Here is a 25,978-nt window from a genome sequence, read left to right as displayed (position 1 = left end):
CTGAAACGAAATAAGTTTTAGAATTAAGTGTCGTGGTTGCCGGATAGTAATTGCATATCGTTAAGCGAACAATACTTTGTTGTATTTAGGCATTTAGTAACACCAAATCTGTCGATAATGCAAAGCATATTTATCATAGCGAAGTGTCACTCGACGGTTCGAAACTGAACAAATCACAGACATTAACAAATGATATTATTGCAGTGTGAACAAACAATTGACCAGATTAGTAAGTTCAAAATTAACTGCAAAAGATTATCTACATTCTACTGCTTAATCTCCATCGAATTGCTGAATCTGGGTATCCGCACTGGATCGAAAATTTCCAACCAATCACGTCAACGGCTAATATTTTAATAAAAAACAAGGTTTGTAATTCTAATCTTATTTTTAATTATTTTTCGTATATATTTGCGAACCAATCCGGTACCGCCAATGCCATTGCGTGTTCTTGAAACAACACGCGGCAGTTGCTTAGAGATCGGTGCGATGTTTTACGAACGCCGTACTAAAATTCAGTATGGCATCCAACCGAGAAGCAGCTGCTTGCGTTGTTTCAAAATATTGCGAGATTGCGGGAACGCTGTAGTTCGTGCTTCGTATCTTTGTGCTTTTAAGTACGTCGTTGTGTCTTTTATTGGAGCTTATTAGCCGGTCGATTAGCCGGTCTTTGAGCACGATGGCCGATTTGACAGAGTTGAAAATGAATGTTGCTGCATTGAAACGCGTCGACCCGTACGTTAAGGATATTCTCGAGACTGCGACCCATGTAGCCCTGTACACATTCAATGCCGAGAACAACGAGTGGGAAAAAACCGACGTCGAGGGTGCCTTGTTCGTATATTCACGAAACGGGGAACCCTACAACAGTGTGTTGATCATGAATCGGTAAAAACGCTAACATTAAGCATCGCAATCATTCAGAAATCGTTTCTGACTGACAAAAAAAAATTAGCGGCAAAATATTGAGACCTAAATTTTCTCCTTCGTATTACGAGGACGTGTTTTTTGAACATGTCCCACACATTGTCCCAAAACGCTTCTACTTTTAACGAAAGACATTTGTTTTTTTTCTTCAATTTTCAAAACTTACCACCGTACTATAAAATTTTTCTTTCTTGCAGGCTGAATACCAATAATTTGATGGAACCTGTAACGCAAGGGCTCGACTTACAGCTGCAGGAGCCTTTTCTTTTATACAGAAATTCAAGCTGCAATATATTTGGAATCTGGTTTTACGAAAAGGAAGAATGCGTTCGCATTGCGGCTATGCTTAACAAACTTGTTAAGGATTCTGAGCAGATGCGAAAATCTACTAATAAGGTTAAGACTAAGAAAAATTCAGGGCCAAGTGTGAACAGTGTCGATATATTCAGCATGCTGAGTAAGGCCCAAGAAGACTTCAACACTAACAGGGGAGGGCCAAAATCTCCAGGGAATAACTTATTGTTGGAAAACATGACAGGTCCTTTATCAGCACCTCTCGGACCTGATGTTCCTTCGCAAAGCGTTATGGACTTCTTTGCCAAGGCTAAGGTAAACCTTAGGGCTGTGCGGGTATCATAATTCTTCGGATCAGGTCGGAAAAAAACTATTAGTATTGGGTTGGGTGCCCGAAATTTTCAGCATTCCCAGAAATCTGTAAATTCTCAAAAACTTTAGAATTACCGCTAATCCGGGAATTCCCAAAAACTCTGGGATTCACGAAAATATCAGTTTAGTCAAAATTTTTGGGATTCCCGGATCTCCCGATGAATGTTGAGACACTTTTTACTGAAAATATTGATTTCATATAATTATAATATTTACTATTAGTATTTATTTAATATTTAATCGATACTGTGAGTTTTAAGTAAGTTAGGTTACCCGCGTCTCGGGCTTCTCAAATATTTCTGGCTTTACAAAGATTACGGGTTTCCCAAAAATTTTAGATTTCCCGACACTTCCGGAATCTCTAAAAAACATGACCTGATACAAACCCATCCCGAACCTGAACTTTTTTCCTGAGATTTTGGGAAAATGCACAGCCCTAGTAAACACATTACAATATTGGGGACTAACAACGATTTTAATACTTAGATCAAGTTTACACTGGTGGACAGAAAGTGGGAAATATCACATCATCACGCCTTTTTCTCAACAATTAGGTAAACCCCGGCCAATTCAAGGCGGGTGATCAACCTCCAACAGGCAACCCTGGTCCTACAGGACCTGTAACACCAGAGACTAAGCCATTGTTGGCGCGTCTGATGTCAAATCCAGCCGCACATACTCTTGAACATATTGAAAAACAACAACGATCTACAACGCCCCAGCCAGGACCTCCATCTCATTCTCAATCTCAGTCAGCGTCAACTATTCAGCCAAACAACGTATCAGGAAATATAGTGAACAGATCTAAAAGGCGAAATCGCATAACTACGACCAATCTCGAATCTGGGGGTACAACTGTATCAACAGCTGTACCACGAGAACAGCCACCATTGACAAATGCCAATTCAACTGATACAAATAGTACTTCAGGGTTTCTCAGGATACAGTCTCCGACTAACACCACGTTAAATAATCATCAACAATCATCCATTCCTAATGCAAATTCACTTGCATCCTTATTTGCCCATGCTACTGGACCTACGGTTAGTAAATAGAGCTTCTCAGCCAATTCGAAACATAACACGAAAATTGTGGGATTCTTAAAATCTGAAAAGTTATATATATCCAATTACGTAAAACTTTGTAATTCTATGTCATCGGATATTACTGGCAAAACTTGAATAATATAAAATTCCAAAATTTGTCTACAAACCATATACTTAGCAGTGCTTTGCGTAACAGGAGACGATATTTGTGTGCTGAATTTTGTTGATGCAGAGGTATCAAATGATTACATTGCATGATATTTCTTGCAGGCATCTGTAGAATCGTCGAGCTGTTCAGCAGTCGGTTCTGGCCCAGCATTGATGCCACCTGTTATGTTTGCTGCCCCTAGTCCCCCAGATCCATTGACAAGACCGGTTGAGCCGCTGACAAGGAATCAGTTATTGCAGGCTTTTAATTACCTTCTGAGGAGCGATCCAGACTTTGTCAACAAACTTCATGAGGCTTACGTGAAATCTTTTGGTGAGATACTATCTTAGGTTCATTATTCGGACCACATTTAACCAGAATCGTCATGCAGGATGTGATGGACGGTTATATTATACACCGACTGATCGATAGAACTAAACTAAAACTATTCCTACAACACACATGTGTGTAATAATTGATGGGAATTGGTATGTAATGTTCGAAATTCGTGATTTTGACAAAACTCTCGAGTGAGTTTTAGGTTGAGAGTGAAAAGGTAATGATTAAAAAAAAAAAAAATAAGAAAAAAGTTAAATATGAAGTAAATAATTGCAAGAAAAAACCCTGGACAGTATTTTTGTAAGACAAAATATTTTCTTTGAGATGTTGCACCATGCAAGAAAGTTTTCTTGTCAAGTATTGCAGTTTTGTCTGTGTTTTTGCGTATCTCGCTGCGCAGTATAAAACTACTACAAGGTTGTTGTGACAATTTATGAAAGCCTTGTAAAGCTATATAATGCACGTCCCGCCAAAAGATTTTTATCTGTGATGGCAATTTGATCATATTAAAACTACATAGTGTCTACTATGGTTATACATTAAAAATGCAAAATAAATGAAACAATGTTCAAACAAGATGAATGGGATTCCTATTTTATCGAGTAATGACTCACCCTTTCTGTAATACGAGTGGCAAAAAAGGTGTATGTAACAGGCATTGAAGGAAGAAATGAATAAAATGAAATGAGCAAAAAATGTTCAGTTATTTTATTTGTATTATTTTTTTATACTCTGTATAATCGCCCTGCGCAAGGCGATACATCTCATTATATGTGTATAAAATCGCGTATCATTTGAATTAATATTCGTATTATCATTATCATTATTATTATTTATTATCAAGTTAAAATAATTATACAATATTATCACAATATAATATTTATTCGGAATATAAATAGAGCTATGGAAACCTCAATCGCCTGTTGGCTGTACGAAGTGAAGTTTAATTTGACGTTAATGGACCTTAAATGCAGAATCCAACTTTAGCCATTCCGTCAATGTTAAATCTCGTACGAACTGAGAGCTGTCGTTTTTTTTCTCTATGTCGCTCAAGTTCAAAAATTTTGCTGCACCGCAATTCGCAAAATTTTAATCATCAGAGAGAAATTCTTTTTTTTTCGTGTAATGCGCGTATTCCATTTTTTATTTTACCCTGTGCGTGAACAATTATTAAAATACATGAATGTAACTAGTTTTTTTTTTTCTCGTTTCTCAGAAAATGATTTCTAAACTGTATTATAATCGGATTAGGAGGTTGTGAACAAATCTGTTCGTGCCTCTTACGTAACACATCTTAACGTGATGTTACAAATGATCTCAATTATTTTCAAATTTTGCTTTTCTGGTTCATAACTTGTCTGTTGTACATCGCTTCTATTGAACATTGTGTGGCACAGTTGCTAGTTACTCCGCAATCGGGTTTGCGAGGATTTCGAAATTGTTGAAAAGTTTTCAAATTCAGAGGAGAGATTCATGAAATTTAGTTGAGGTAATTGGATCAGTAAAGCGATCTAATAAATGAGCTTTGGTGCACATTGTTTACAAACGTAAACTAAATAAATTTCATTGAATGTTAAAAAAAAAACATTCTTATTTTTCACTAATGGCCATTATGTCAGAATCTTCGACTCTTTGAACGGCTAAAAGCAATAGCTCTGAGTCAATTGTTGAATAATTAGTAGAGTATCATTGTAAACGATCTACGAATTACATCCTATTGCTAATTTTATTAAAAATATATACTATATGTCGATGAATATATTTCATATTACTATCCAATTTTACAGTTTGCACAGCATTAATTTTACTATATACTATGTTACAAAATCTTGGTTTTCCATATTGTGTATACTACATATATATTTATATATTTACATTATACAAGTGCGAAAACAATTACGGACGGGGATACTACACATATATACTCGTTGTTAATATAGGAATCCGAATACAACATGATTACCTGTTCAACTCGTTGTATTTTCTTTACCGAGGAAGTAAAAACCGTCTCTCGGCAGGGGGGGCGGGGCGGGACACATTACGAATGGTTTAAATTTCTTCGCAACGAACATGCCGAACAGGAGCTCACAATCAGTAAAAAATAATCCCCGTCTTTGAGTAGAAAAAGGCAAAAATCATAAGATATGAATATTGTCTGAAAATGTTTTTTTTTCCAATTTTAGTTTTTTCTCTTTCTTTTTTATTTCTTCATAAAATTCACAGCCAAGAGAAGCCTCGTAGGGCCCGCTAGCTTTCTTAAGGTTCTATACAATTATATAGTATATCATATAAGGCCAACCCTTTGAAAGAAGTCTTTAAATCACAATTCACACATGCAGCTGTTGAAATACCTGTCCATTTATATACGTATATTTGCAAACAGCGCGTGACATTTTGTTGTTGTTTTTTCGCGTTTCGTAGGAGACAATAGTACGGTGAATATCGCATGTACGATAAATAACGGCCATGTTCCTTGTGCTTACCAACTGAACGCGTATTACAGTAAAAGAGGAAATTTTTGAAAAACCTTTGAATTCCAAAATTTATCTACACCTGCGGATATATTTTTTCCTTGCTCGGATTTATTCCGATTTCACCAACACTGTCGGACGCCCGATGACGCGACGGGGATGGAAATGTTCAACTCGTCTTAATTCGCTTCTCAGTTCTCAAAAATATGTTTCACGTATCTTCTCTTCACTCTCCAGCGGATCGGTTAATCGTTAGACGAGAGGCACTTTCGGCGGTCCCAAAAGGGGCGGCGCGTTATCCGGAACTCTGCAGTGCGGGCCGAGCTTATCGCCCTGCGTCGGCATGGGCTTCAAAAGTCGAACGGCCAAACCGGCAAGAACAAGAAGAGCGACTAGGCCGCATATCGGGACGGCTATCGTCGCTGTTCTGAACCAGCCCTCGGTCGCTTGATTCCCGTGATTGCTGCTCTGGATAGGTCCGAAATTGTAGACTCGCTGGTCCCCGGACAAAACTGCAATAATCAAAACGACTTGTTACATCACTGCTTCAGCTCTTACACATTCCACATAGTCATACAGTCGGAATGTATATTTGAAATTGCAATTCTCCGATACCATTATTTTCTTTCTCTCATCGTTGGGGGAAAAGATTCTGCCGTCATCTTGAATTTGTGGGAACATTTTTTCATTGTCAAACAACTCGCCCGTTTTGATATTTTTTATGAAAAATAGTTGTTACTAAACTTGTAGGAAATTTAATTCTCTACAACGTAATGGTCATGGAAATTTTTTGATTAAATTTAATATTTACCACTCAAACCATAAATTCAACATGACGGCTGGAGTTATCGCAGAATTTGGTCTAAATTCTGGATTCTGGAACCCCGCCCGCCCAACGATAAGACAAAAGAGTGATGGTATCGAAAAATTGCAATTCTAGTTGTTCTTTTTTGTACACAGCGACTGGGCTGGTAGGAAACATCGTGACAATCCGCGTCCGGACTCACCGTGGAGAGTTCTATTGAGTTTCGTTTGAACCGCGGGATCGTCGACGTGATTGCACAAGTCCTGTTCGCAGCACAAAAGTCCCGCGGGACACTGTCTGTCCTTAAAATCATCGCCGAGGCACCCGTGCCAGGGACTTCGTTCCGGCCTCAGCGATGACGGATTGTTCAGGCTCGAGGGTAGTTCGGTGAAACAACCCGTGCCTCGGCACAAGTATCCCTGAGTCACGCAGGCCGCCTGGTTGCAGAAGCATCGCACCTCGCGTCCGACTGATCCTGAAACGAAACGATACGAAATGAAATTGCGCAAGTTTGGGTCTAGGATTCGAATTTTTCAGGGTGGTCCGAAGGAGAAGGTGGAATTCCGAGTCCCCGCGATCCATCTATAAACGATATGTCAGTTAGCGGAGAAGGACGAACGCGGGTCGAGGACAGAAAGGAGACGCACGTAACTCTCATCCATCATTTACATAGACGGAAGTGGACCGAGATTCTCCTGGCTTGTCATAATAAATTAAGGAAGCCGGAGGCCCGAAGGGCTTTTCAACGCAGAAGCACACATGCCCACGTAACGTAACGTATAATGAAGATCAGAGCGGACCACCGCATCGCACAATTTGCCGATTGAATTGAAAAGTTTGAATAATTAGGATAAAAGGAAAAAGGGTCAAGCATACATATACATATGTGTATGAGTTATTCCCGATGCAAAAGAAGCAGCAGCAGCAGCATCGAGGATGGAATGTCTCTGGTAATCAGCGGCGAACTGGAAGTCGTAAAAGATAACCGTGCCCTGTTATGTGGTACATGGACAATGTTAAGTTGCACGTAGATGCGCGTGTACGAATACATATAGAGCGTATGACAGAGTATGCTGCACGCATACCGTGCATCCTGTAACTATACACTATACTGTACACACCTTCGTTAATGCATGTATGTATAATAACGTGTAATGCATGTACGTATGTATGTATGTACATGTAGACGGAGAACAAGAAGTATAAAGAAAAGGAGGATAAAAATGAAGGCTTGAAGGGGGGTTCGAGAGAAGTACATGGACGCAGAGAAGCGCGGCGAGAGAGAGACCCCTCGGGCGTATTAATGAGCCCGATATGAAATAAACCATTAAAAGGCATATAAAAGCGGCCGAGGCGGTCTGACTAACTAACGTCGTATTTATTATTATAATATCAAGCTGTCTTTCTCCGTCAGTACCTCGCTCGCTAATAAGCCAGCGGCGTTGTCTCTCCTCCTCTCCTCGTGCATCTACTCTCTTTCTCTCGGTAAGTTTCACTCGGCGTTCTTCTATCCGAAAGCCCGGCGGGTCTCCTCGAGGGCAGAAAGAGGGCGCGGGGCGGTAGTGGGATTCAGCTCGGCATGGAATATAAAAAACGCTAAAACAGCCGAGTCACAAAAGAAAGATTAAAGTAGAGAGAATATATGGAGAGAGGCATGCGGCTGCCGCTGGTGATGCTGACGGAGCCGCTGCTGCCGATGTTGCTGCTGCTGCTGCTGCTGTTGCTGCAGGGATCTCACGAATCAAGAGGCGAACCGCGCGCTGATGCAGAGAAGAGTGAGATGAAGAACTGGTAATGCTTGTGTGTACGGTACGTGCGTGTGTTGCGCGCAAGATCGAGCGTGTGCGCGCTCGTTTAAGATAAAAAGGGATAAAAAAAAGAAAGAAAAAAAAAATAAAGTTAAGAAGAAGAAAGAAACAAAAGGGAAGGGGGAGAAAAGGACGGAAAAAAGGAAAGAAGAAAAGCAGAGAAACAGCGGGAGGTCGTTTCGACGAGCTCCTCTCTACTCCGGCACGGAACCCGGAGAGGATCCTGAGAGCTGGAGCGAGACGCGAATAGATTCGACTCCGGTTAGCTAAACAAAGACGTAAGACGGGGCCCGCCCAGGTCTCTCGTTCCCTTTGGGCTCTCTCCCAAGCTTCGAAACACCGAAAACAAACAGTGCTCTTCGCTCACGGGGCCATTCGTTATGCGTCCCAGGCATATTAATTATTTTCCGACAAGCCTTCTTAATTCATCGTTATTGTTTTTCATCGACCTCTACGCGGCATCAGCAACGCAAATGGACCCTATCCAAATACCTATATAACGTATACATATGTGTTTACCGCAACCCTTTGTCGTGCAGTCCAGCTGCTCTTGATGGTTGGTTGCTTGCCTGCTTGCTCCGGACTGATCCTTTTATTTGACGAATATTATGTCCTCGCATATATTGAATAATGTTGATGATGTTAAACGGCAGGAATGTCTCCACGCGGTGCAACATTTTTTCTAACTCCGGGTTTGTATTGTACAGCCGATCCTGAACTGTTATAAAACGGCTTGTGGTCGTCGATTTTAAATATTCTTTCAATATGAATACAGTCCGATAGTGGAAAGAGTCGTTTATCGACCGTTTGGAATTGAAATTTTGAAAATCTGGAATCGGTTAGTTCGCTTTGGTACGCACATAATACCGGGCCATGTTATAGACGTTCCGTTAATCGTTTCAACGACGTTATATCAACGAGCCAGCTAACCGATCCACTGCGGGAATGTACGTTATACCTGTTGAATAAATTTCAACGCCCGATCGAACGTCCGGGCGTAGTAATTATACATATCCTATAAAACGAATACGTAGCTAATTCGCGACTGCTACCGAAATGCTACATAATTAATGTGACAATTCGTCGCGATCCGAGTATGCGAAACCGGATTTCACACGTTCGAAACCGAGTTAATGTTCATACGAGGATCGAATTTGAGTTGTGTATTTTCGATTATACGCTATCGCATTGGATTTATAATATCCGTTGTATTATCCCATGTAATACACACGCAAGTAACTTACAGTAAAATGTCGCGTACGCGATTCTACTGGCCAACAGGTTCTATTTCTCAATTCTTTCGATAACGGAATGTAACAAAACTTTCATCAACTGTAAGATTATATAGGTATAATACATGTACCCAGGTACGATGTAACGGCATACAGAGTGAATTGCTAACGCTGCATGGCCGTAGTTTGCTACAATGTAATGCGCATGCGCTAGAATCCGACAGCAATTGTTTTCTAGGGTGACCAGCCATCGTGACGGTAACCTCAAAAATGTTGCTACTTGTACTGGGGTAAAGGAGTAGAATCTCTGTTGGGGAGCAAAGGAAAGATTCTTCATCGTCCTCGAAAATTTGTCATTTAGTAGTTTTAAATTTCATCCGAAGCATCGCTGTCATCGTGAATTTCCGAAGTGAAGTCGGTAAGAATTGACAATATATATATACATAAACAATATGGATCGTGACCGGAACGAAAAATTGCTCCTCATTTGAACGTGAATAACGTTAAGCACGCGTGTTAGTTATTGTGGAGAAAAGTGATAACTATCGTCATTATATTAAGGTAGGAAATTAAATTGATCGCATGTTACTTAGCAAAGATAGCATAAATATTATTTATTAATTGTGTGGCTTTATTAAAAACGAATAAGTGCAGCTTGAGGATCAACATAACCTGACAAACTTGTTGTAAATTTTTGGCGAATTATAATAAAAATGCGTATATTTGTCTCTGTCTAGTCTGCCCACCACCCGTTGGATCTTTGCGATATCAGTGCCGTTCAGAGTCAGCCAGCGCAAGCTTCCTTGTATATGGATTTTCGATGCCGGATCAAAGGTACGAAGATTGAACTCCTTTATTCTAGTCCCCCATGAGTCTTCGGTTCAACACCGACAGGTGTCAAAATATTTGAGGTTAAAAACATCGCGGCGAACTGCCGTATAAATTTATGGCGGTTGGTCGCCCTGGGAAATAACTGCTCTCGGATTGTAGCGCATGCGCATTAAATTTTAGCAGACGACAGACCGTTCAGTCGTTAGAAATTCACTCTGTTCCCACATCTTGCAAAAATGGCAATAAAAAAAAAAAACAAAACTTTGTTTCTAAAATGTTGTAAAGATACCGCGCGTTATTGGAAAATGTCCTCGTGACGTCAGAGTCTGGTTGTCGGCGCCATTTTATCGCCACATAACCTAAGTTTTTAATTTTAATCGAGGCAAATCGTAATTCTTGGGATTTTAAATTACTCACGTCACATAAATTAACGAAACGTAACGAATGATATACCTGTTCTACCATCCACACGCGAAAAAATACGGTCAACGGTCAATTGTCGGCGTGGCTACTTTAGTTTGATTTTTACCGCTAGATGACGCGTTGCAAAGTGAGTGAATCCCAATAAAAGCGATCGCCGGAACGCGTGCGCAGGGCACAATTTTCAAATACATATGTTTGTATCTACCTACTTAGGTTATATGCACACAAGTCTGGCAGTTAGGATGAATAATTGGTATGCGTAGCACGGCGTTATATGCAGGCGTGTCAGCAGCCGCGTCCAATTGAACATTGAAATGCGTATTCTGTTTCTGACACGCGCGACGCATAAAGGGGCCTCGACGATTGACACGCGTGTGCGCCTAGTTGACCGTCCCGTAGGGGATCAGCAGCAGTTTCTTTCACCTCGAACCGCACGCTGCACTTCAGGGCTTCCTTGTGTCGGTGGATGCAGGCCTCGCGCACACGCGTCCAACTTTCCGCACCGCTACGTGATTGCCCTGAACAATTCGCAGCCTATTAATAGATTGCGTATATAATTTGCCTTTTCTCTATTTTTCCGTATTGGCAAACTCTGCATTGGCAGCATGGCTGCATGGCACTGCTGCAGAATTACTGAGATCTATATTTATAAATTGACACCGTGCAACGTGCAATGCAGCTGCATTTGCGTTTAATAGAAACGTCGCTGAAGAGGATATGTATCGATAATTATTAATTATTATCGATTTACCGGCTTTATTATCGGTAATAATGTTTCAATTCATACACACGCGGTAATTAATACCTACTGGTACGTACGGGTGAAACGTAAGATTCTGATTTTTTCAAACAAGACCTCGAACCTGTAAACTACCGTACCGCACCGTCAAAGCAGTTCTTTTTATATCGACCGTATGACGGATAATTGAGAGATTTTCATCAAATAATTATAACCTGACCGAATTAATCTTTCGTTATGAAAAAATAATATCTCGTCGGCATCTGTCGGTTGGCTTTGCTCTCCTCTGCTTCTCCGCACGCATACCTATATACTTGACGTATACCTGTAAGCCGCGATGGTTACCGCATCAATGCTGTCAGTCATCGAAAAAGGCTTCGAGATCCTTTATATTTCGGGGCCATGAGAGTGCAGTCGTTAACCGTGCTGCGGCTTGTACAATATTCAACATTGTGTATTTATTATATACTCGTATATATATATATATACTATATGTTCGTTGGAATTTGACTATGGATGTGTATGTGGGTACACTGGAGAAGCTAATGAATAATCTACATGTTTAATATCACGGTTCGATGCTGCGTGCACCCAAAGCGTACTGCACACTACGTACGTGTAATAGTTTCTGTACTATCTATTCATTAAATGTTATTGACACTGCATGGCAGCAGCTACCACCGTGCACAAGGCGCGGTTGTTGACCGATTACAAAGAGGCTTAAAATCTTTAGCTCCGCGTGCATGGCTTATATAGCTCTATACTCGTCCTATTTGAATAGTCAGGAAATGGTATGTACGCATGTACCTAATATATACCGACCTGGGGCGTATATACACATTCTAATATTGACCGACTCGAAATGGTTTCGAACGTATAAACTAGCCGAGGGATAATTCTTGAGCAAATATAGAAACTGCAGCAGCAGCAGCAGCAGCGGGCAGATGAACTATGATGGGAACGAATACGAGAAACTCGGGATTTGGGCATTACTTTACCATCTCTGTGCAAACGGCGCGAATGGTCATATACCCGTGAATTTGAGGATATATTAGTGTAATTAGAGCCGCAGGTAAAACCGGAACTCTATACTTGTGGGAAAGTATCAGAATCCGACAGATGTTTAGGTACGTTGGTCTAATTTTGCATTCCTTTTTTACGTAATAATTTATGAAAATAACGCGTCTACCACGGAACGAGATATCGCTGAACGATTAGGTATTACGGGTTCCAGGTAAAGCCTTTACTGCAGTACGTATAATGTGTACGCAACATCGGGAAGTTTTACACCGACATATCTCTTGCAATGGGGACCTAAATTATTCCTCGGATTGCCAGCTCCGTGAGATAAATCAAGCTGCTGCCGCTGCTGTTGCCGCTGCTGCTGCTGCTGCTGCTGCTGCTGCGAATGAATTACAGTATATTCGAATCGTGTGTACACATATCGGTATACGTATACACACTTCTCGGAATTACCGTGGTGAAACGACGTTCGTCGTCGTTCCTCCATCAGTTTCGATAACTACAGACAAATCTTCGGCTGCACGCATATTTATATCTCGGTTGCACGAAGGAGTGAAGCAACAAGTTTGTATAAAGGTACCGTTTCAACGCACTGTGTAATGCAGCATCGCCTTGTCTCGAACGGCTTTAATGATTTTGCACGCTGTACCAAAACACTTCTGAATTTACGGTCGGAAGAAAAGAGAGGAACAAAAATCGTTTCGGACCGTTCGAAACTTTGATATTTCGTCAAAGTTTCATTTCTCTACTTCTCGTATCGATACCAAAAAATTCTGAATTCGGCGCTTTAGGAACTTTTAAAAATCGTAATTTTCACCCCGCCCCAATTTGACGGAAAAATTACTTAAACCGTATTATTTTTCATGCGATTCTATACTTGTCGTTTCATTCGTACCCACTATTAATACCATTGCGTCACGAATACTGTAACATTGCTGGAGATATTTCGAACGTTTTCATCCATACAAGTCCGCGCAGTTAGTCCGATATTAATATGCCTGTATAACAGGCCGTTATACCAATGAACTCTGGCACAGCTGTACGAGTGAATGGTGCCGGTCAGGTTTTCGCTACCTGTCGACCGTCTCATCCTGACATTCTAAAACAAAAACATTCCTGTGTATTTGCTCAGACCTGTAACTATCCGAGCATTAAGGACTTCGCTGCGAACCGTGAACGAGGACGAGGACGGGGTGGAAAAGGGGGAGGGGGGGGGGGGGAGGGGGTCGAAATAACCGACCGGTCAGAGTTTTGGGTCGTCTGGGCGTGGGGGACGACGGCAATTAGCAAGAACAATAGAGAGCCAAGGGCCAGTTCTTCTGCGGCCGCTCTCTCATCGGCATTGCTGGCTTAAGTCCATACCTTTCTGGGAAGCACCCGAGGACGAAGGTATAACCTGAGGTTTCGACGTTCCTTCCACCGCTTCAGGGCAGGTAGTTACGCACCGAACGGTCGGTGTCTCTCTCTCTCTTGGGTATTTTAGGCGGTCTCACGCAGCCAACCTTGTGCATGAACGTGAAAAGCTAACTGTCCACAAAAAAAAAAAAGCCAGACCTTTAGTTCACTCGATCATCTCGACGTCTTTTCACCGTGTGTAGCTGTAATAATTGTAATCAGGATTTGGTCACTGTGTGCTAGGGTCTTAGAAGACGAAAAATTTTTTTTTCTTATTTTTATCAAACGCTCATCAAAATTTTGGACAAGCTATTAGTACTGATATTTAGAGGTTCCTATTTTATTTTTTCCATTTTCCATCTAAATAACACGTAAAAAAACGGAAAAAGTTGGAATTTTTTTTTCTCGTAAACGGCTCGGCTTATCAACTATATAAATATTGTTTTGTATAGGAAATTTTACGCTCTGCAAAAGAAAAGTACTGAAATAGAATTCTCCTAAGTCTGACCGATTAAGAGATATTGAAGGTGACTCAATGTTTATAGGCGAATACCTCTTGAGCGGTTAGAGTTAAGGAAATTCTATCTCAGTACTTTTTTATAGAGCGTGAAATTTAATATAAGAATCTGCATTTAGATAGTTTATGAGTCAAGCCGTTGACGAGAAAAAAAAATTCAACAATTTTCTCATATTTTTAACGTCTTATCTGAATGAAAAATGAAAATAGAATGGTAAATAAAACAAGTATTTACCTCTAAATATAAATATTAAGACTTCACATTTGGCTGGGATATTCTAGTTGAGATGCTCTGAGAAAATTTTGATGCGCGTTTGAAAAAAAAAGAAATGAACTTATCGAGTCGGATTATTTAGTGTTTCCATCCTGATTTATAGAAATATGTATATACATACATACGTTATGTACGCAATCAGCGGGTTGACACAATTTTCCCCTTCCACTTTCTTATTTGATAACTTATGACATTCTATTACCACAGCAATAAAATTAAATATTAAAAAGGAAATTGCGTACTAAGAGCGGTAGCATTAATTGTTACAATAGTAACAAAACAATGGAAACTATTTTGCTTTTCTATCTCGAGAGTGCGCTGCAAAAAAATTTGTGTTACCAACAAACGTGGGAAAAAAATCAAAAGTTCTACTAATCTTTGGTTACTTCATCACCCAGCTCGATTCGGGTGGTAATTTTTCACAATAATTTGACGAATAAGGGTCCTAAACCAAAGCATTGAGTTGTCAACCCGCTGCGCGCATTGTCAAAAATTTCAGGTTCTTTTGGTTCTGGTTTTTCGATGAGGTACGAGGGGGTGGTTCATATCTCTCTCTTTCTCTCTCTCTTTCTCCTCGAATTTGTTACCGAAGCATCCTGCACCCTGGCAACTAGTGATTAGGATGCGTTTTAGGTTGGCATCGGATTGACGCAGCCCTACTTAAATCGAGGTTCGAGTATGCGGAGAGACGCGAAGGAGGAAAGAAAAGTAGTGGCGAGGAGAGGAGAGGAGAGGAGAGCAGGCGGAGCTCGAAGGATAGGGACTGCAGGCGCCCGCCATCAATTACAAGCAATTGCCAAATTACTCCAAATTATATATACGAGGTCGGGTTATAAAATTTTCTTCCCCCGTTCTCCGTTCTTGCATTTCTCCTTTTCTCTTCTCCTCTCTTTTCCTCTATCCCGCTGTTCGGGCGAGCGTTCTTCGTCTCAACACAGCGAGGGAGGATTTATAATATACTCTTGTGCAGTTCTAAATGTGTAAATAATGACAGAGAGGATAAGAAATCGCCGACAGAACACCGCGCAACGATTATACACGCCACGACCGCTGTACGGGAAAATAAGAGGAGAGGAGAGGAGAGGAGAAAAGGAGCTTCGAGAGTGCGGAGTGAAATTTAGAGGACAGGGATAAATGCCCAAGATGATAGGCTACTAGTCCACGGATGGAACGGGGAACAACCTGGAAGGTAGACAATGCGCTGAGAGTCGGACCGTCCTGTGCGCAGGAATTATACACACACAATAATAGACGCCTGTATAATCCGAATCCGCCGAAATTCGTATCGTTCGGGAAACGTAATTAACGGTCATTATACGGCGAGGTTTCGTCGAGACAAAAGAGTGCCGACTCTAAAACTGCTGCCTGTATAATAAGCAGGGATTCAGACTTGTTATGTTCTCTCAATTTGGCACAAAAATTTTGCCAACAATCGTCGAGGACTGTACCTATAAACGCGTTGACATCGCCTTGTCTTTTTTTTCTCCTTCTTTGACGCGGATCAGTCTAATTTTCTATCAACGATATATCGATCGTACAGCGAACGTATAAATGCACTGTCGCGATGTCGATCGGTATTCGTAATTTTTTTTTTTTTTTTTTTTGTACTGCACGACGTACTGCAAAAAGAGAGTATAATAATACAAAGTGAATATCTAGCGCAATAAAATGATGACGATTTCGTCATAGTTATTTCAAACCTTCGATCTATGTAACGTAATAAGTATATCACTTCTGTAGCAAACGGCGATAATATATAAATATATATATTAATTCGACGGGAGTTATCAATTGCTGTTTAAAAATCTGCGACTCTGTTTCATTATGCAAGAATGTATAATATGAGTTTGTCTTACGAATCTGCGATCCGCGGTGTAGATAAATATTGCACCCCTCGTTTGAATAACAATATATTACTGCATTTTATACATGCAACCTGCAAGCTTGAACGCACACTGTGCAGCGGATAAGTGCAGAGCCGCTGCTGCATTGCACACATATTCAGCAACGAAACTTCAACGTAGGAATACATGCATCACGCAATGCTCATGCAAAGATTGGCAGACCCGCGGCATCGTTTGCGCTCGTAAGCATCTCTAATTGCAAAATAAACGGGTATAAGATTTATATACATATATATATATATATAATATACATAAGTGTAGTGTAATCTCTCTGTGCATGTCGGTTGAAATCAACACTGCTGAAGTTACGATCTTCTGTATGCTGCGTATGTAGTTGTATACATATATGATATAACGAGTGCACTTTAATGCAGCGATTTCCTGAACGTCAAACGAGAAGGTAATAGCCATTTTTTTTTTTTCTTGTAACGTACGAAACCCAAGCACGCAAATATCAATCCTCTGTCCACAGTTCGCGAAAATTTCCATACGTTTATAACCGAGATAGTTCCGTTCTGAAGAATTCTACATATTTTATTCGCGAAACTAAAAACAGATGGAGCTGTTTTTGCAATTATATTACTTGTATGAATTTTTATTTTCAAATTTTCAAAAACGAGTAATACAAGCCGATATAACGGTTGGAAGTTTGCCTTGATTTTCATCGCTATACGATTAGTTACTCGGGTCCAGTTTTATAGTAAACTGTGAGGGATATCGGATACGCACGAATTAGGAAACGAGGTAGGTATGTAAGATAGATGTAAGCGTGTTGTAGGAAAAGGCTAGAATTTTTCACAGAGCCGATCGATCAATCGCAGGTAGATATTATACAAGATGAGAAAGCGCGTCCCTGCAGGCACATGAGATACCGGATCGTCGGGTTGTCACGAAGAATTTTTTCTCCCTCAATGGCGGTTCAAACTGTACAAGCGTACATATAAAATGTGTAACAAAACGTTCACCGCGAATTCAGTTTACCACTTAACATTACTACCCTCGATAGATTTTTACGCGTGTACCGTATACATACATAATAAAGGTATAATAAAGTTTGTATACCCGGAGCGTATAAAAAGCCCATCGTCACTCACGCAACGTGCATGATGGACCGACCGATCGCTCTACCTTCCAATTTAAAAAACGCCGCTCACTCGTTTCAAAAGTGTAAGAGGTGTTCCTCTTACCGAATCTTTTGATCCCTCAGCTTACTCGACCGCAAGTTTTTCGACCCTTTCAACGCACCGCGCTTGTATATTATCGCAACTTTGTCGGTGAGAAAGAAAAAGAGATGAAAAATGAATAAATAAGAAATAATGATGTTAACATGCGACGGGTGAAATGGTGGTCTGAAAGTATATCGAATATCCAAAGATGGGAAAATCAATGAATTCATATTACGTAAGAATTTTAATTTGTAGAAAGTCGGAGAATACATAGAAATGACGAAAATGTTCTTATAGCTAGAGAAAAAAAATATAGTATGGTTGTCATTTTTATATTCCTATCTATAATTTCTGTAAATAATTTATATCTTGATGATTATAATTTACTTTGTCTCTCATATATTTTTTATAGTCGAAGATTTGTTTTTATTTTTCCGATATTTCCATGAATTTCTTTTATCGCGATTCTGTACTTTATTCCTGTTATATAAATTTGAAATTTTGCACACATTTAGACTATTCCTCATAGCTAAATTGAAAAATTCTATACGAATTATTCAACATTAATTCAGAAGTTTTGAAAATTCGATATTCCGATCCTTTGAACTTGTGGTTACATATACGAAATCGTAGCGCAGCCAGATCAACATACTTTTGGCGATAAGACGAAGCCGAAACGCATCTCGTCACATCACCCACGCTTGAACGGAGATGACGATGAAATAAAATACTGCAACGTACGCGATACGCAGGAAGCCAGCGTTGATTCGTTCGCCTCCTCCGATATTGACCCTCGGACCTGTGCTCGCGTTGTTTAATACTTATTTATTTATAATGATAATCTACACATGTAAGATCGAGTTCAAACGTTGTACATTCTAATATACATATAACATGTTGATAAATTAGCCGATAACGGGCATGTGCCATTGACACGGTATGTTGCCGCGCGTATACAACGTACTGTACCTACATATATATACATACATATCAGCCGGGCATAGGTCGAAATAAACAGTAGTCATTCAGAGGTGTAACGAAACAGGGTGCTGGGATATTTATCGCATAAATAATGTATAAGAAGACAGAGTATACATGTATAGACATCAGCAGCAGCAGCAGCAGCAGCGGCGGTGACTCAAACAAGTACGAAACATACTCATCGGATTTACCCCTCGGTACAATTTTCGTCGTTCTTTCATACATAACTGGAAGTTACTGTGTGGGATCTCAACAATGGCTAAGGTTTAGTCTGTTCATCGGAGGATTCGCATCATAATATTATAATTATTGATATATGCTCGCTCTTGTATGTATATACGTATATGCAAATATTTAGTACGATAATACATGCGCGGATAAGCTTATTCGTTACTGTGTCGACGTCCTAAAGGGGTACTTTGGGCGATTTTTACTGTTACGAATACATTTCTAAATATCGAAGTTCACGTACATATCCCAACAATCGGAAATGAATAGAAACGGAACGATTAGCAGAATTAGGAATCCCATTTCTTTAAGTTTCCGAATTAAGCATGAGTTATTCCAATGAGACACTGTTCGTTTTAATCTGTTTATTCGTTTCTATTCGATTTTATCTGTTCTTTCCTACCCCGTCATATTCGCGACAATGCCACCTCTAATAGCTTGTTCGTTTCAAGTATTTACTTAGAATAAGGGATGGCAATTATCAATCCGATTGAATTCTGTCTGATTCATATCGGAAGAGATCGTATTGAAATTCTCAATACGTTTCTATTCTTTTCCGATTCTTGGAATGTCAAACGCGAATACGAACGTAAGTTTCTCATTCTATATGCAATTCTGAACGAAAACACTGAAATACATTTTTGTTTCGAGACAGACATAAGAATAATGATATGAATTCACTATTGCAATTTCTTAGAATCCAAGCCATTTTTTGAGTTCTGCGCTGAATGAAAATGTATTGAAGTGGTTTTGTTCAGAATTGCACATAGAATGGGGCATTTAAGCCCTTTTACGCGTGTGAGATACGTGGATGTGAAATTTCACCGCGGCTTACGCATTACAAACATCCTTGTATAGGAATGTTCATTAACGCCTTGGGCTTCCGGCTAACTTGTTCCAGATTCAAAACAAAATGCGAGCTCGAATTCTCTACGAATTATGTGACAATAACCGAGGATGCAACCGACGTGAGAGATTGGAAGTCGTCACATAATCCGTACAGAATCGAACTCACATTTTGTTTCGGACTGCAAACAAGTTGGACGGAAGAGAAAAGCATCGATGAACATTACTGCACGTATTATCGTAAACCTATCAAGGTTTTTGAATACTTCGGCCCTCGGTCGATAAGACAGCATGGGATAAACGAACTCCCCTGTGGAGGAATATAACGCGATGATTCAGAATCGGTTCCGCCACTTCACCCTTCGGCAAACTCTCGAAAATACAAGGGACGTCTGTGCCATGCGGCAAGTGATGCATGCACTTAGCAGCTGTTGGCGCATCCACGCGTACGTACACTGCAAGTGCACCAAGAGCGGCAACAGTCAACGACGTGAGGAATAATCGCGGTACCTGCATTACAACGAGGGAAAGAATTATACGGAGTTTCAGGGATACGTGAGTGCACGCAGAAGATGTGAATATAGGAGGGGGTGAGGTTAGACTTACAGAACGGCTGCAACCACCGCGCATCATCGTTGGATGTTGTGTGCATTTGAATTCAAAGCCGAACGTTCGAGCCGTTCAACGAATTCAACGTGTCTCGTTCGTTGCTTGCTTGCTGGCTTGTGTTTAACCCGCGTCATATCGCATACCAAACATTAACGCTTTGAGCTTCTTCGAGGCTGCTGCTGCTGATGCACCGAGCTGCATATCGCGCCACGAATAACAAATATGTACAAAAACCGGGCATGACAAACGGCCGAGAAACCGAACCCAGTCGGTATACTATACACTGCAGGTTTCTAGATTTATTCGAGACGAAAAGTACGAGACACCGTCGTCGATGAGATTACAGGCACATTCGAGCTGACCGCGCTTTCAGAAATCGCGGTCAAACCGCATTCGCAAAGCTTCGAATTGCATTCGGGTTATTTCCGCTCTGCAGTTATTCCGACAGTGCGATTACAAAAAGGTTTAATAAGAAAGGTAGGGGTAGGGCGAACCACGCTCCCCGTGTCCGTGTTAAAAACAGTTCGAGCTATATTTATCTCGGGGGTTTGCTTTCGTGGAGCAGTATTATATCTACCTATATGTTAGACGACTGTACTACGTACGTCTAACTAACTAGTTTGCCTTACTTCCGAGCAAGCGTAATCCCCGCACCGCATTTAATTTCAACGCCCGTGACTCGAGTTTTCTTCAACCGCGGAGAGCTTCGTTTTTCGTCCTGCGAAATGCGATCCGCATACCTATAAGTGGCAAAAAATCGTGATTCCTATGTAAACCGCGCTGCCGTGTAATTTCATTATACCGTGAAACAAGTATGAAGTGTATAGTCAAAAGCAGCTATTATAAAGCTCTTGGAAAGAGGCCACAGATTATACTCTTGCGTATACGCGTACATGTATTATACATCACGTGTATTCTACTTCGCAAGATACGGATATATAGATATACAGATTAAAGATAGAGCGAGAGAGAGAGAGAGAGAGAGATGGAGAGCTTTCCGATTTGTTAGAGGATTGTTTGTTTAGGTTTGAGAACGAGGGCCTCTCTATCTCTGCTTCAGGCAGCGTATATATATACACATATACAATACATACCCGTTAACAACATGCGAGAAAGATCCGTACGCGCGTGTGCATATTCTCACCGATCCTCCTGAAATTGTATATTTTTTTCCCTGTCAAATATTAATTTTTCGTTTTACCGTTTAGCAAAAAACTATATGTAAATGCCGTAGTGGCGCCCCGTTGTGCGCCGAGTTTACATCTCTCAGCCTCACACACGCAAGCGGACGTTAAACGTATACCTACTGTAAATGTTATTACACGTATACTTTACACATATATACAAGACGACGTGGCCGTGCATATTCGCTTGAATTACCGCACCGTGTCTACTGTAAAGTATCACACTTATAACTCGACGATCCACCGTGTTGGGAGCGAGTTCGGTATAACGCATATGTATATTCTACACACACACACACACACACACACACGCGCGCGCGCGCGCACACACACACACACACACACACACACGTACGTACGTACGTACGTGCATACATGCCTAAATACACACCCGGAACACGGTCAGTGACGCATATGTATATTTGAACGGTGCAACGGGGCCTGTCGGGCCCATATGCGGGGCGCCAGGACTTCCGCGTTTGTCTCGAGGTTTCGTTTCGTTTCGTTTCGTTTCGGTGCGGTTTGTCCGTCCATCCGGGTGCGCCGATATCTATCATCGCGTGTACCTACATCCGTCTAACTATGTATGTGGATGTATACGTTGTACTTGGGCAAAAGCGTGCGGTTCACGACACCGCGTGGTTTATAATTTTCGTGAGAGAGTGGATGTAAAGGCAGTGCAGCGGGACGGCGGGAAAACGATTCCGAACAGGAAAGACCTCTCCCTCCCCCCTCCCCCCCCCGACCCTCCTTCTTCCTTCTCCTTCCTTCCTTCTTGGGGCACAACGTTTCGTACCGTCACGCATGCACGCGTTCGAACGCGCCAGGCGCCTAAAAGCCTCACCGACGTTGGATGACGAGGACGAGGACGAGGACGAGGAGGAGGCGACGTGTCCTGGGTGTCCGTCACATCCTCCTCCTCCTGCTCCTTTTATTTGTGATTGCATGCGACTCGGCGCCGGGGATTCGGCGGCGCCAGTCGTCGGCACACTTTCGACCGCATTGTGGATGTGATTTACGCATCATGCGTTAATCGTGATGATACACATGCGTGCTTGTAGGTACAGGATGTAGAGAGGCGCGTGAGCTACGGTTTACTTACACCTTTACTCGTACCTGTAACGACGTGCCCCCGCATTATTAATCCAGTCGGAACTTACATTTGAGATTGCGATTTTTTCAAGCAATTATAATTTTCTTTATCTAATCATCGGAGTACCAAATTCTGCGGTAACCTTAGCCGCCGTCTTGAATTTATGGGAGAATCTCTTTTTGTCAAATGACTCGGAACATTTTTTTTTTTTTCAAATTTTTTACCAAAAATCATCGAAACGTAAACAAACTTGTAGGAAATTTAATTTTCTACAATTTTGGTTATAAAGATTTTTTATTTAGTCTATGACAGATATTTCCCGAGTTGAATTATTAAATTCAAGATGGCGGCGAAAGCTTTAGCAGATTCCGATCGAAATTCTGGACTTGGACCGCGAACGATTGGAAGGAGAAAACAGTGGTATCGAAAACATTGCAGTTTCGGGTATTGTTTTTTGTTTTTTTTTTCTCGTTTTCTGTACATTCCAACCGATCGTGGGCTACATACCCATGACGAATCCGGGATTCGAAACACGCATCGTCTGCATGTATACGACACGTGTATGTTGCATTGTGCATACATATACATGGAGCATGCACAGGCGCTGATTGCAAGCCGAAAGGGTTTTTCCGTAAAATGAGACGGTCGACCTGACTCGTTAAATATGCGACTCGCCGCTCAGCGTGCCGCGAGCGTGATGCACGCGCTTTGCATCCTATGTGCATATGTGCGTGCATGCGTGCATGCGTGTGCGTGTGTGTGTGTGTATAACGTACGTATATACTGTATAAGTACCGATGACTGCTGCGGAGGCCAGCACACCGCACAACAACCGCCTAACTGGCGCCCGCCGCATATTTTATCGTTCACGTGTATGTATGTATATATGATGTCTATATATGTATACATGTATAAATGTATATAGATATGTATACATACATACGCACCGAAAGCGCATATATATATATATGTGTGTGTGTGTGTGTGTGTGTGTGCGAGTGTACATATATAATTATATAACGCAAGATCGGTCAATTTATAAGTTTGTATTTATGTATCGTACCTAGTTACACCGCGTGTGAAATTAATTTTATATACAGCAGGGGTAATTATTATGAAAAAAATCACGGGACTTAGATACCTACGTTGTATTAAATAGCACATTTACAGTAGGTACGAGGGATATTTATACGTACCCTATATCTATATATCTACGTGCGTATCTGAGGCGCCGATGTTTCGACGCGCTACGCGCATATCTACGGCCGCATTATTGCATTACGCGTATGGTATACCACGTATTATAGATACATACATGCACGGGTGTATGTATCATTATTCACAAGAGTTAATATACGGGAGAGAACCGCTAGTCGTATAGCATGTATAGCTGATGCTTATATATATATCGTACACACCTTGAGGCGAGATCTCGGATATTGGTTTCGGAGATCTGCACCAGCCATGTACGTACATCTGTGCGTTTACATACGTGTGCGCATACATATGTCATTCGATTATTGTACAATATCGTGTAGACCTGTATTATATGTACGGGTTTAACGCTATTGTCATTTGAGTAGTTATATTATACGCGTATTGCATACCTGGGTATACACGTGTATGTTCACGAACCGCTGTTGAAACCGATCTTTATATCACGCATATAACGCGACACCTTCGGTTATTACGCATATTATACCTGTATCTAAGCGTATAAAGATCAAGGAACGAAAAGAGCAAGAAAAAAAAATATACATATAAAAAAAAAAAAAAACGCAATAATTGTTTTTTAAATAAACTACGGCGAAACACGTCTGTGTTATAATCTATATGGTGTAATAAAAACAAGTTTCGAAATTCATCACGTGCACGCCGGTGTTCAAGTCGTGTGATCAATTTTTGTGAAATAGTTAACGCGTCGCCCTTGGATCACGGCGTGCATTTGATGCATATTACTTGCACACGCGTTTATTATATACCTGTAGTACAGTCATAGAACCGTGTGTTACAACTTTTTGAAACACGTCACACGTATGCTGTATGATTTCATTCGGTTTCAGGAGCGCTATCTTAATCCTATAAGAACGGTAACGGGGGCGATGGGGGTTGAATAACGCCCCGCGTGAATTTAAATTTCCCGCCTTAGGACAACGGCTCACGTTTTCGACTCGAGGACATCGACCATAATTAAATTTTTTCGAACTTACGAAAAATGTTTTTTGGCTCACGTGATTCTTTATCGAAGAAAAAAACGATGAATATGAGACCCTATAGAATTCTTCAGGATACGATGTAAGTACTCGAGAGATGGAATTCTTAAGATTCGGACGTTTTTTCACCCCTCCGTTACAGTTCTAGGGTTAAGGGTGAAATTTGTCATCACAGGGGGATATTTACCTTTGTTATCATTGAATTTGTTGTTGTCATTGCTGTTGTTGTTGTTGGTTATTCTCCTCTCCTCGTCCGCCAGCATCCCATTGTCGTCATACTCCAAATTGACGGAGGCGCCCGCCGTCGCGACGCTGAGGGTCGTTATCGTTGCGAAAGTTATCAATTCCCGTGGCAGCATTTTGCTTCAGCTTGATATGTACGTTTGTATCTATATACCTCTGTATGTACACGTTGTATTACCCGCTGAGCGAGTAAACACTTTCACGACTCGGTCCAGAGTTGGTTGATTTTTCGTCAATTATTATACGTACAACAAGTATAATTTTTCTCTTTCCCCCCCCCCCGTGTTAAACGATTATTTTAATCGATATTATCTATCGCAGGTTTATCGATCCGTTTACACTGTGGATAAATCAGGTAACACGAATAATTTTAACCAATTATTTGCCGCAGGTACGAATCGTACAACCGCGTCAATTTCATTCGACTCTCGTTTAATTTTCGTTCAAAGAAACAACGTCGAATTCATATTACGCACACCCCGCGCACCGAAATCACAGAACAATGTACCGAACGGTAATATCAAAGAAAACATTAATTCTCCCCAAAGGGTGTTCGGAGAATAATAGTTTAAAAATAATATCGTTTTTCACAAAATTTACTTTCGAGCGAGGTAAAAGACTCGATCAAATCTCGTTAAATTAAACCGGCGTGCACTTCGATCGGCATCGAAATACGTTTAAAGTGCACGTACGAGCGAGTCTCGGAGGTACGGCACTGAACCGACTTTGCGAGAGGAAGAACTCGGCCGATCGTAGCCGGCGAAGAACGCTCTCTGATAGTTTTTAAACTACGGCGGCCCTCGCCGAGGCGTTCCGGTCAGGAGGCTCGTTTGTGTGGGTGAGAAACCGGCGTCCGTACGAGCCGAG

General features: G+C 41.1%; 2 protein-coding genes across 3 annotated transcripts; one reads left to right on the top strand and one right to left on the bottom strand.

Annotated features, from left to right (window-relative positions):
* The first annotated feature begins 198 nt into the window (after positions 1-198).
* On the top strand, positions 199-3,451 carry LOC107218155 (mRNA-decapping enzyme 1A). 2 transcript variants are annotated; one of them, XM_046731583.1, is made up of 4 exons: positions 199-368; positions 1,125-1,536; positions 2,148-2,636; positions 2,910-3,451. In XM_046731583.1, the coding sequence occupies exons 2-4, from the start codon at positions 1,144-1,146 to the stop codon at positions 3,135-3,137; spliced, it is 1,110 nt and encodes a 369-aa protein (XP_046587539.1). In that variant the 5' UTR covers positions 199-368; positions 1,125-1,143; the 3' UTR covers positions 3,138-3,451. The 2 variants fall into 2 exon arrangements, with proteins under 2 accessions (XP_046587539.1, XP_015511416.1); XM_015655930.2 differs by lacking the exon at positions 199-368 and adding an exon at positions 505-888.
* A 369-nt stretch (positions 3,452-3,820) lies between these two features.
* On the bottom strand, positions 3,821-25,871 carry LOC107218134 (BMP and activin membrane-bound inhibitor homolog). Its single transcript, XM_015655903.2, has 3 exons — positions 25,056-25,871; positions 6,605-6,877; positions 3,821-6,109 (listed from the first exon to the last, which is right to left on the bottom strand). Exons 1-3 carry the CDS (start codon positions 25,225-25,227, stop codon positions 5,850-5,852), a joined length of 705 nt encoding a protein of 234 aa, XP_015511389.1. The 5' UTR covers positions 25,228-25,871; the 3' UTR covers positions 3,821-5,849.
* Between the last annotated feature and the right edge of the window lie 107 nt (positions 25,872-25,978).

This window comes from Neodiprion lecontei, chromosome 2 (genome assembly GCF_021901455.1).
Source record: "Neodiprion lecontei isolate iyNeoLeco1 chromosome 2, iyNeoLeco1.1, whole genome shotgun sequence".
NCBI classification, from domain to species: domain Eukaryota; kingdom Metazoa; phylum Arthropoda; class Insecta; order Hymenoptera; family Diprionidae; genus Neodiprion; species Neodiprion lecontei.
This window is presented reverse-complemented; position numbering and strand designations above follow the sequence as displayed.